Raw genomic sequence first — 11,564 nt, forward strand, 5'->3', positions numbered from 1 at the left:
GCGACAACATTGCACTAAGAGAGGACATCGAGGCGATCCAGTACCGGGAGGGAAGGCTTCGCAAGGACATAGAGCGCTATACCACTGAGTTGCAGTAGGAGAAGCAAAAGGGTGCTGTGAACGAGCAGAGATTGAGGGAGTCTTGTGCAGCCATGATCAATCTCTCAGACTGTTAGCTCCCGCCTGATCAAGCAGGTAGATCCCCTCAGGAATCAGGTGTAGCACGGTCGCCAACTTCTCAACCAAGCAGAGGACAGAGATAATGGGACTAAAGAGTGAGTTGGCCCATCTCATAGAGGAAAAGGACGAGCTCCAGCATCGAGTGGCGCAATTACTGGTAGATGAGGAGGAAGAACCAGAACCTGAAGAACTAGTGCCAGTGCCAGTGGAGGCAGTAGGAGACGGAGAGGTTTTAGGCTAGAGTGTGTTAGCCTATTGCTACTGTTAGGACCATTTCTTTTCCGTTATTGCTATTTCCATTCCAGTAAATTTCCATTCAGTTGTTTACGTTTATTTGAGAAATCAATAAAGGCTGTTATTTTGATTACTTGTTGACGTCAATTTATTTTCGCACAAATTATGCAATGAATTCTATCAGTTCGTGCAACAAATATCTTAGAAACTTGTACGCTTGTAGGAAATGGCCGGAAGACCTCCACGAGCCAATCGCAACCCGCGGTACGTAAACAACCGCAACGACAATAATTGAAATCCAAATCCTGACGGAAATCCACCGCCACCACCTCCCAGAGTGGGCCTAAGCCAAGCAGATTTGATGGCCATAGCCACCATAGTGGCAACAACTATTCAGGGCTTGGGAAACCCCAATGCTAATCAGCAACCCCCACCTCCACCACAGGGCGGGATCAAGTTCCATTACGAGTCCCTCCGCAAAAATAGGTGCCCAACATTTCCAGGCACGCAGATCCCGAGCTAGGCCAAAACTGGCTGAAAAACGTGGAAACACATATGCGACTGCTCGAGATACCCAATGCACTCAGAGTGGAGGTGATAGTTAGGGCTGTAAACGAATCGAATCGAATCGAATTTTATGAAATTTTCAGTATTCGAGCTCGAGCTCGAATTCGAATAAACATATTCGAAGCTCGATTCGAAACTCGAACTTTTATTATTTTCGATTCGAACTCGATTCGAACTGAGGCTCGAGTTCGAATCGAGTTCGAATCCGATTCAAACTCGAATAATATTATATATATTATATATTATAATATTATATATAATATATTATATATATATATACTTAATAATATTTTATTTATTTTTAAATATAATGCTAAAGTTCGCGAACAGTTCGCGAACAATCGAACAATATAATTTTAGCTCGAATTCGATTCGAAAAATATTCGAACATGTTCGAGTTCGGCTCGAGTTCGATAATTTCGAATTCGAACCGGCTCGAAAAGTTCGTGAACGTGTTCGGTTCGTTTACACCCCTAGTGATAGTGCCTTTCCTTGAAGGCAAAGCAAGTAAGTGGTGGGAAACAGTCTCTCCAGCCATGACAGCTGCCGGACCAATCACATGGCAGCGCTTTCGAGACGCATTCCTCAAGCAGTACTTTCCCGCCGAGGTCAGATTGCAGAATTTGAGTGAGTTTGAAAACTTCTCGCAAACTCTAAACATGTCAGTGGTAGATTACACCTCCCGATTCAATGACCTTGGAACCTATGCCCCGACAATCATGGAAGATGAAGTTCTGAAGATGCACAGATACAAGAAGGGATTGAGCAGCCATATTCAGTCATTCTTAGCTGTTTACCAACCTACAAGCTTTGCTAATTTAATGGGAGCAGCAATAAGAGCGGAGACAGACATCAAGCGTCGGGAGGACGAAAACAAGAATAAGCGACCTCTTACTGGACAGTCATCTCACGGGAAAAAACCATTCAAGAGACCCAATCAGTCCAATGGGTCATTCCAAGGTGCTTCGTCCCACCCAACCTACCAAGAACTAAAGATGTGTTCCAAATGTAATAGTCGTCATTCTGGGGAATGCCACAGACATACTGGGGCATGTTTCAATTGTGAGAAATTAGGGCATCGAATCGCTAATTGTCCCGAGCCATTAAAGAAAGGGACCAAGCCAAATTTTGATGCTAACCCCAACAAGCCAAAGGAGAATAAGCCCAACGCTCGTGTGTTTGCAATATCTCAAGAAGAAGCAGATGATGCAAATGATGTCGTGGCAGGTACCATTTTTATCAATGAAATGCCAGCTTATGTGTTGTTTGACAGTGGTGCTACTCATTCATTTATATCTAAAAGGTTCACTAAGAAACTAGGCCTTACACCTGAAATACTAGCCGAACCCTTTAGAGTAGCGACTCCTACTAGTAAGACCATCGAAACACATAGAGTGCACCGAAAGTGTAAAATCTGTATCAATGAGCACCTATTCCAAAAAGGAATTGATACAACTGAACATGGTGGAGTTCGACGTCATTCTAGGAATGGATTGGTTATCCAAAAATCATGCATTAGTAGATTGCCGAACGAAGAATGTCAAACTTCAAGCTCCAAACCAAGGAGAGGTCATTTACCATGGCAAAGTCAAGAAACAGAAATCCCTCCTATCAGCTTCTCAGACTTGGAGAGCCATGAAAAGTGGAGAAGAAGTTTACCTAGCAATGATAAATGAGGTAAATGAAGAAACTACGCTTGCATTAAAAGAGATTCCAATAGTTCAAGACTTTCCAGATGTCTTTCCTGAAGAACTCCCTGGAGAAATTCCGAACCGAGAAGTAGAATTTGAAATCAATTTGATACCCGATGCTGCACCAATATCAAAAGTACCCTACTGAATGGCTCCAACAGAATTGAAGGAATTGAAAGATCAACTCCAAGAGCTGTTGGATAAGAAACAAATCCGACCAAGTGTATCTCCTTGGGGAGCTCCTGTCCTATTTGTGAAGAAAAAAGATGGAAATATGAGATTATGTATTGATTACAGGGAGCTGAATAAAATCACAATCAAGAATAAGTACCCACTTCCAAAAATAGACTGATTTGTTTGATCAACTCAAAGGAGCTACGGTCTTTTCCAAGCTCGACCTAAGGACAAGTTATCACCAACTGAAGGTCAAGGCAGACGATATTCCGAAGACGGCTTTCAGAACAAGATATGGACATTACGAGTTCATGGTAATGCCGTTTGGACTAACAAATGCTCCAGCAGCATTTATGGATCTCATGAACAGAGTGTTCAAACCATTTCTTGACAAGTTTGTGGTGGTGTTTATTGACGATATTCTCATATATTCACCAAGTGAAGAAGACCACAAAGAACATCTCCATCTAACTCTTCAGATACTGAGAGAGAAAGAACTTTACGCCAAATTCAAGAAATGTGAATTCTGGCTAAGTATTGTCACATTCTTGGGACACATAATATCAGCAGCAGGAGTAGCTGTAGATCCTAAGAAAATAGAAACAATCTCAAATTGGCCTAGACCAAAGACTGTGACAGAAATTCGAAGCTTCTTGGGATTAGCGGGCTATTACCGAAAATTTGTTGAAGGATTCTCTTCAATAGCCATACCTCGCACCAAGCTCACACAGAAGAACTCTAAATTTCAATGGAGTGAAGTTTGTGAGAAAAGCTTTGATACTCTGAAGAAGAAGCTTACCTCTACGCCAGTATTGGTATTACCTATGGAAGGCAAAGACTTCACTATCTACAGTGATGCATCTAAAGGAGGTTTAGGATGTGTGCTCATGCAAGAGGGAAGGGTGATTGCATACGCGTCAAGACAGTTGAAGTCGTATGAACAGAATTACCCAACACATGACCTCGAACTAGCAGCAATGGTATTTGCACTAAATATATGGAGACATTATCTCTATGACACCAAGTGCGAAATTTTCACGGACCACCAGAGCCTCAAATACTTGTTCACCCAAAAGGAATTAAATATGAGGCAAAGACGGTGGATTGAACTACTGAAGGGTTACGACCTGACGATAAGCTACCATCCAGGCAAATCCAACAAGGTAGCAGATGCTTTAAGTCGAAAGAATACGAGTAAGGTAATCCTGGCATCACTTTCAGCACAATCATGCCTTCGAGAGACAATCAAGATAAGTCAAGATAGAGATTCCGCTTTGGTGAAACTGAAAGAGCAATGTAAAGAAGGAAAATCACCAGATTTTGAGATGGATAACAAAGGAATCTTGTGGATGAAAGGACGATTGTGCGTACCAAACATCGATAACCTTCGGCAAGAAGTAATGTCTGAAGCACATAAGTCGAAATTTTCAGTCCATCCTGGCAGTACCAAGATGTACAAAGACCTGAAGAAGAATTTCTGGTGGAGTGGAATGAAAAAGGATGTTGCGATATTTGTTTCCAAATGTCTTGTGTGCCAACAAGTCAAAGCAGAACACCAAAGACCTGGAGGACTTCTTCAACCTCTAGAGATCCCAGAATGGAAATGGGTATATATCTCCATGGACTTTGTTGTCAGGTTACCAAACTCTAGACAAAGTCATGATGGCATCTGGGTTATCGTAGATAGACTCACAAAATCGGCGCACTTCTTACCTGTTCGCATGAACTATAATTTGGACAAGCTATCCACATTGTACATGAATGATATCGTATGATTACATGGAGTTCCAGCCAGCATATTGTCAGACAGAGACCCGAGGTTTGTATCTCATTTTTGGAAGAGCTTTCAACAAGCCATGGGAACTAAGGTCACTCTCATTACGGCCTATCATCCTCAGACCGATGGCCAAACAGAGAGGACAATTCAAACTCTAGAAGATATGCTGAGAGCATGTGCTCTAGACTTCAGTGGTAATTGGAGTGAACATCTTCCTTTAATTGAGTTTTCTTACAATAACAGTTATCACAGCAGCATTGGGATGGCCCCGTATGAAGCTCTGTATGGGCGAAAATGTAGATCACCACTATATTGGGATGAAATAGGGGAAAAAGCCATCACTGGACCCGAGTTGATCCAAGAAACAGTGGATAAAATCGCTATAATCAAGGAGAGACTCAAAGTTGCACAAGACCGACAGAAAAGTTGGGCCGATTTGAAAAGAAGACCAGTGGAATTTACAATGGGAGATAAAGCATACGTGAAAGTGTCACCCATGAAAGGTGTGGTTCGATTCAACAAACCCGGGAAACTGAACCCCAGATATGTTGGACCTTTTGAAATTCTGGAGAAAGTGGGAACACTTGCATACAGATTGGCATTCCCACCAAATATGTCTAGAATTCATAATGTCTTCCATATTTCTCAACTAAGAAGATATGTTTCGGATCCAAGCCACATCCTTGAAGCTGAACCACTCTTAGTCGAGGGAGACTTGAATGAAGGACTTACTTATAAGGAAGTCCCGATCAGAATCGTGGATACCAAGGACCAAGTACTAAGGCGACGAACGATTCCATACGTCAAAATACAATGGTCTAATCATACCGAAAGAGAAGCCACTTGGGAACTCGAAGAGAAAATAAGAGACCAATATCCCTACCTTTCCGAAGGACAAGTTAATCCAAGTTTCGAGGACGAAACTTACATTAAGGAGGGGAGAATGTGAAGACCATGCATTATGAGAGGAGGAATTGAAGTGCACCAATCTTGGATAAACCAAAATCACTCTCCATTACATCTTGAATCTCGGGCGTGTATCTTGAATCAAGAAGAGGCCACATTCATTCAGGAGAGAAAAGTGCAATCATCTCTTTAATTAAGCAATCAGCGACATTCTTGGAGTGATGAGAACTTACCTTTGTAGCTGGTCATTCAAGCCTCTATATAAGAAGAACCGAAGGTAGTAAACCCACCTCATCATTCTGCAAACTCCCTCCCCGTAGCTGCAAGAACTCAAAAGTTTAGTGCTACTACTTAAATAATAATTCACCCAACTGTAGGTTGTCTGCAAGTAATATATTTCGTAAGTACGAGATCGATCCTCAGAGATGTTATTTTGAGTTTAAATTTATTAATTTATAGATTACCAAATGCAAAAATGAAGTTTACAAATTATAAATTTTGTCAAGGCTTGAGGATTTATTCTTGGTTTATGTAATATTGTTTAACTAAAAGTAAAACAAAATAAACCACCATAAATAATGGTTACAAGAAAATTAAACACACACATAATATAATATAGTTCTCACTATAGAAAATCTTGAATTAACCGATATTTTATATATGGTACCTATGATTATAATTATAACTATATAAATAAATAATTGCATAAAGTAAATGTTAAATTAAATCATTATATTTCATTTATAACAACCGACAGAGCCACGCTATTGTCTAAATGAAATATATTGATTTAATAAGTTAGTTGCGGTAAAGTAAAAGTTAGTTGCGATAAAGTAAATATTAGTTGCGGAAAAGTAAATGTTAGTTGCGAGAAAGTAAAAGTTAGATGCGAAAAATAAAAGTTAGTTGCGATAAAGTAAATGTTAGATTGTTAGATGTTAGTATTAAATCATAATATTTCATTTAGAACAACCGGCAGAGCCACGCTATCGTCTAAATGAAATATTATGATATTATTATATAAATATATATATATATATATATATATATCTATATATATAATAATAAGTGATGAAATATTTATTGTATCAAAATTAAACAACAAATCAAGATAACCACTTTAATGGTATCAAGCATTTGATGTAAATTGATAACAACAAATAATTCATTTTTATACCTACAATAAAAATAAGTTAGCTAAATGAAAAGAAATAAAGAAAGAATATACAAAATATAAACAATCTTACTTCACCAAGAATGCATCCTCTTCACCTTGACATAATAGATTTAGCTTGCCATAAGCTTATTTTTTATCAACACTAAAATATCACTCATAGTTGAGAACATGAAAGAAAATATATTGGAACTTAGAACTTTGATACACACTCACACTATATTTTACAATGAGATAGAATGATTCTCAAGCTAGCACAAGACTTCTATTTATAGGCCAAATGAGAGAAAGGGTCAAAATTTTTATTAATGCCATGTAGTTGCAATAGTATTCTTTGTCTTCTCCAAGTTCAATTCCATGTCCCTTCTTTCAATGTTTTGTTCCACAACTTTAATCACTGAATTTAACTCTGCTCAAAACGGCAAACATGTGGGGAATTGTCTGTAGATGAATTTGGCCACTTGGTTCACCTCATTTGGTTAAATATTGAAATAGTTATGATTTTTTACTATATGCTGGTCATAGTAAAAATAAATTTGTCCTCCTTTTGATATTTGCACAATTTGATCATCTTAATGAACTTTTTAGGCAATCATGTCTTCTGTAAAGTTGTAGATAATTTCTCAAGAATTCCAAACATGTTTGAGTCACCTCCATTTGAATTTTCTAGCTTGAGTTATCATTATTTTACCAACACGTAGAAAACCTGAAAATAAAACATATTTAGTAAGACAATTAAATATAAACAAACAATACTAAAATAACATAATTTTATAATTTTAATGAAACTTAAATTTTAAAATACAGGTTTTAACATATAATAAATTATTAATTTTAAGTTTCATCATACCCCCACACTATCTTATTACTAGTCCCTTAGTAATAAACTTTATCGAAAAATCACAACCTAGATTATTTATTCCTTTTATATATTCAAATACAAACATATTTATTAAAAACAAAATCATATACCGATTTATATATATATATTTTTTTTCGTTTAATATAATAATATATAATTAAATGTGTTTTTATTATTATTCTTATTTTCACATAATATATAAAGTAACAATATATATATATAATTTTTTTAAAAAATTTCTAAATTTTTTATTATAATATAGTCAAAAAGATAATTCACACCACCCACCAAAACATGTATAATATCAAGAATATTATTATAAAAGCCTCAACTCCATATATTCTTTCAGGTCAAAATGTTTAAGGAATAGCTAGTTTTCACTCATGGAATTGGAATGAATATTAACTCTCATTGAAAAATGCTAATTATTAAAGCAGACAATTAATTAAACTAATATTGAAAACAAAATAGGAAAATTTACAAAGAATAAAATCCCCATTTATTCTTTTTTTTTATTGTTTTTTTTTAAATAACGTGACTGCAAAATTTTACAATAACATAAAATTTTTTATCCAAACATTATACCATAAATATATATATATATATATATATAAACATTTATATAACGGAGACATCCGACTACCTTTGAAACTTATCTAGCACAAACAAATCTTTTTGTTTGTTTGTTTGTTTGTTTTTTGTTTTTTTTTTTTTTTTTTAACACAATATTGATGTTTTTAGAACACATTGATAGTACATCAATCAAATCTAAAAAAATTACAATGAATAAAGTATTTTGCAGTCCGTTATATATTTACTTCTTTTTTTTTTCTTTTTTCAATAAATATTTTTTTAGGGGAGTTATATTCTTGTAATTAACCATTTTTTAATAATCAATAAAAGTTTATTAATTGTTTTCTCATTTCTCACCACTCACTCACAAAAGATGTGTGAGTATATATTATACTTTTACAAAAGAATTCTTTCAATTATACATGTTAACAACCATACAAACCATATCTTTTAACTATATTCTCATAAAAATTTTAGAAATTATTTTATTTGAAAACACATACAATTATATATATATATATATATATGAACACATCTATTATATATTTTATATTAATTGATCAAAATATATATATAATTGGTACATATGAAAAACTAATTTTTCTTTTAGTCTGTATTTTGAATATAATGAATATTAAAATCTAGTGTATTGTGATTTTCCAATAATTATTAACTAATGCGTCTCAGGTGCATTTTACTGATACCTTACTCGACATTGAACTAAAAATTATTATTATTATTACTATATATAAGTATATATTTTAATTTTTATATAAAAAAACTAAGAGGAGAAGAAGAAGAAATTATTCATACCTTCAAGAAAAACATTAAAACATACCGTTGAATCACAAGTTTAGCATCACATGAATTTTCTTTTCTTACTTTTGGATGTTGGCCAATTAAGTTGAGATAAGGATGGATCTGGTTCATGACTAAATCCTTGCAGTAAATCAATAAGTTCACCTTCACTTGTAGCAGAAACTAACATCCTTCGCGAAGCTAATGAAATAAATCTCTGTTCCACAACATCATCAAGAAACGATAACAGTTTATCATAATAATTGTTAACATTTAACAAACCAATTGGCTTATTGTGGATATTTAATTGTACCCAACAAACAGTATGAAATATTTATTCCAAAGTACCGAAACCTCCTGGCAAAGCAATGAAAGCATCTGAATGTTCAATCATTTGAGTAATTCGTTCATACATGTTGTCCACTTTCATTTCTTCTCCTATTGTTGGTCTTGTAAGATTGGCTAAGGTAATCGGAATAATGCCTAAAACTTCACTTCCACCTGCATGCGCAGCTTTTGCAACTTTTCCCATGAGGCCAACTTCACCACCACCATATACCAAATGAATCTTTTTTTTAGCAAGTGTTATTCCAAGATTTGCTGCTACTTCTTCATAAATTGAATCTTTTCCTGCACTAGATCCACAAAATACACAAATATTTTTTATTTTACTTACCGTGGACGTTGACATGTTGAGAAATATGTTTTTTGTAATTGTTAGATCACAGCATATGAATTTATAAGCGTAACATGCCAAAAGTCAATATTTGAACAGGAAATTATTATTATTAAAAGAAAATAAAAATGACAAAATTAAAACAAATATATACAGCGTAGTTGTGATTGTGGCTCACATCTTCTTCTGATTTTACGTTCAGTAACGGCTTCAACGCCTTCTATGAGTCGAGGATATGCTTCCCATCCAATTTTCTTATAAATTGGCAAACATGGTCTTTTAACGTCATCCCAAGACGAAATTGTGTATATATATTTACTTATCTAAATAGATATGCGTTACTACAGTAGGATCTTTGTAAGGCTGATTCCACCGTCCATATTGATATTCCTCCTGTTGAAATTGCCACCATAGTTTAAGAAGTTCATTTTGCACGTACCCACTAGAATGCGTATCAAGAACCTCTAGAAAATTATCCAAAGGCTCTTTACTCAGACCATTCTTAATGAATAAAATTTTATCTTCTCTATTCATTGATGTCATTCCAACATTTTTGCATTTTACCTTATAAGTCCACTTTGCACATTTATGACATCCACCTATACGTTTAGCTCTTCGCTTTTTGGCATATGTGCTTTTATCAAATCCTGGCATATGTCTTATTATTAATTCACTTGCTTCCCCAACCAATCGAACTTTTGCTTCAATTATCAAACGGACATCATTCGGTATGCCATATGACATCATCAACCTTAGCCGCTCACATCTAGCTTTATAAATTTTTTTCAACGCATTATCAGGTAAACAAGCAAAATATTTACGAAAATTCATAATACACGCATCCATATTATTATTATTATATATATTTCAATTATTTTGGGAAAACTGAAGAAACCGACTTAAACAGTCACGGAGTACCATTATCCGTCACTTAACCGGGAAATGAACTAGAATCTGCAAAACAAAATGAAAATATCAAACAACTATTGTGGATCATATAAAGGCATAAACTCATTATTAAGAATTTCATTTTCTATAAAAGGCTTAAGTCTTTGCCCATTAACTTTAAACACGTCATTATTTTTAGGATTTTCAATATCAACAGCACCATGAGGATAAACAAATTTGACTATAAATGGTCCTGACCACCTCGATCTTAGTTTACCTGAAAATAAATGCAAACGAGAATTATAAAGCAAAACTTTTTGTCCAATTTCAAATGACTTTCTCATAATATTTTTATCATGAAAGGCTTTAGTTTTATCTATATAAATCTTTGAATTTTCATATGCATCATTTCTTAATTCTTCAAGTTCATTTATTTGCAATTTTATTAATTTAGATGCATCATCTAAATTAATATTAAATGCTTTAATTGCCCAATAAGCTTTATGTTCAAGTTCAACCGGTAAATGACAATGCTTACCAAAAACTAATCTATATGATGACATCCTAATGATGTTTTAAATGCAGTTCTATATGCCCATAATACATCAGTTAATCTTAAAGACCAATCTTTTCGATTTGGATTAACTGTTTTTTTTAAATTTGTTTTATTTCTCTATTTGCAAGTTCAACTTGACCATTACTTTGAGGATGATATGGGATAGAAACTTTATGTGTAATGTCATATTTTCTTAACAAAGAAGAAATTGATTTATTTATAAAATGACTTCCACCATCACTAATTATTGCTCTAGGTATTCCGAATCGGCTAAAAATATTTTCTTTTAAAAATTTTATAACAACTTTATGATCATTAGTTCTACATGCAATTGCTTCAATCTATTTTGAAACATAATCAACAGCGACTAAAATGTACGTATATCCAAAAGATAATGGAAATGGACCCATAAAATCTATCCCCCAACTATCAAATATTTCAATAATTATGATTGGATTTAAAGGCATCATGTTTCGTTTTGAAATTGATCCCATCTTCTGACAGTTTT

The 11,564-nt window shown here is 34.5% G+C and overlaps 1 protein-coding gene across 1 annotated transcript; it reads left to right on the top strand.

Moving 5' to 3' along the window:
• Positions 1–262: 262 nt before the first annotated feature.
• LOC142528444 (uncharacterized) lies at positions 263–2,820 on the top strand. The gene is made up of 4 exons (XM_075633497.1): positions 263–409; positions 812–917; positions 1,480–2,352; positions 2,468–2,820. Exons 1-4 carry the CDS (start codon positions 263–265, stop codon positions 2,818–2,820), a joined length of 1,479 nt encoding a protein of 492 aa, XP_075489612.1.
• Positions 2,821–11,564: the final 8,744 nt, after the last annotated feature.

The sequence above is a fragment of the Primulina tabacum genome, chromosome 16 (genome assembly GCF_025594145.1).
Source record: "Primulina tabacum isolate GXHZ01 chromosome 16, ASM2559414v2, whole genome shotgun sequence".
NCBI lineage: Eukaryota > Viridiplantae > Streptophyta > Magnoliopsida > Lamiales > Gesneriaceae > Primulina > Primulina tabacum.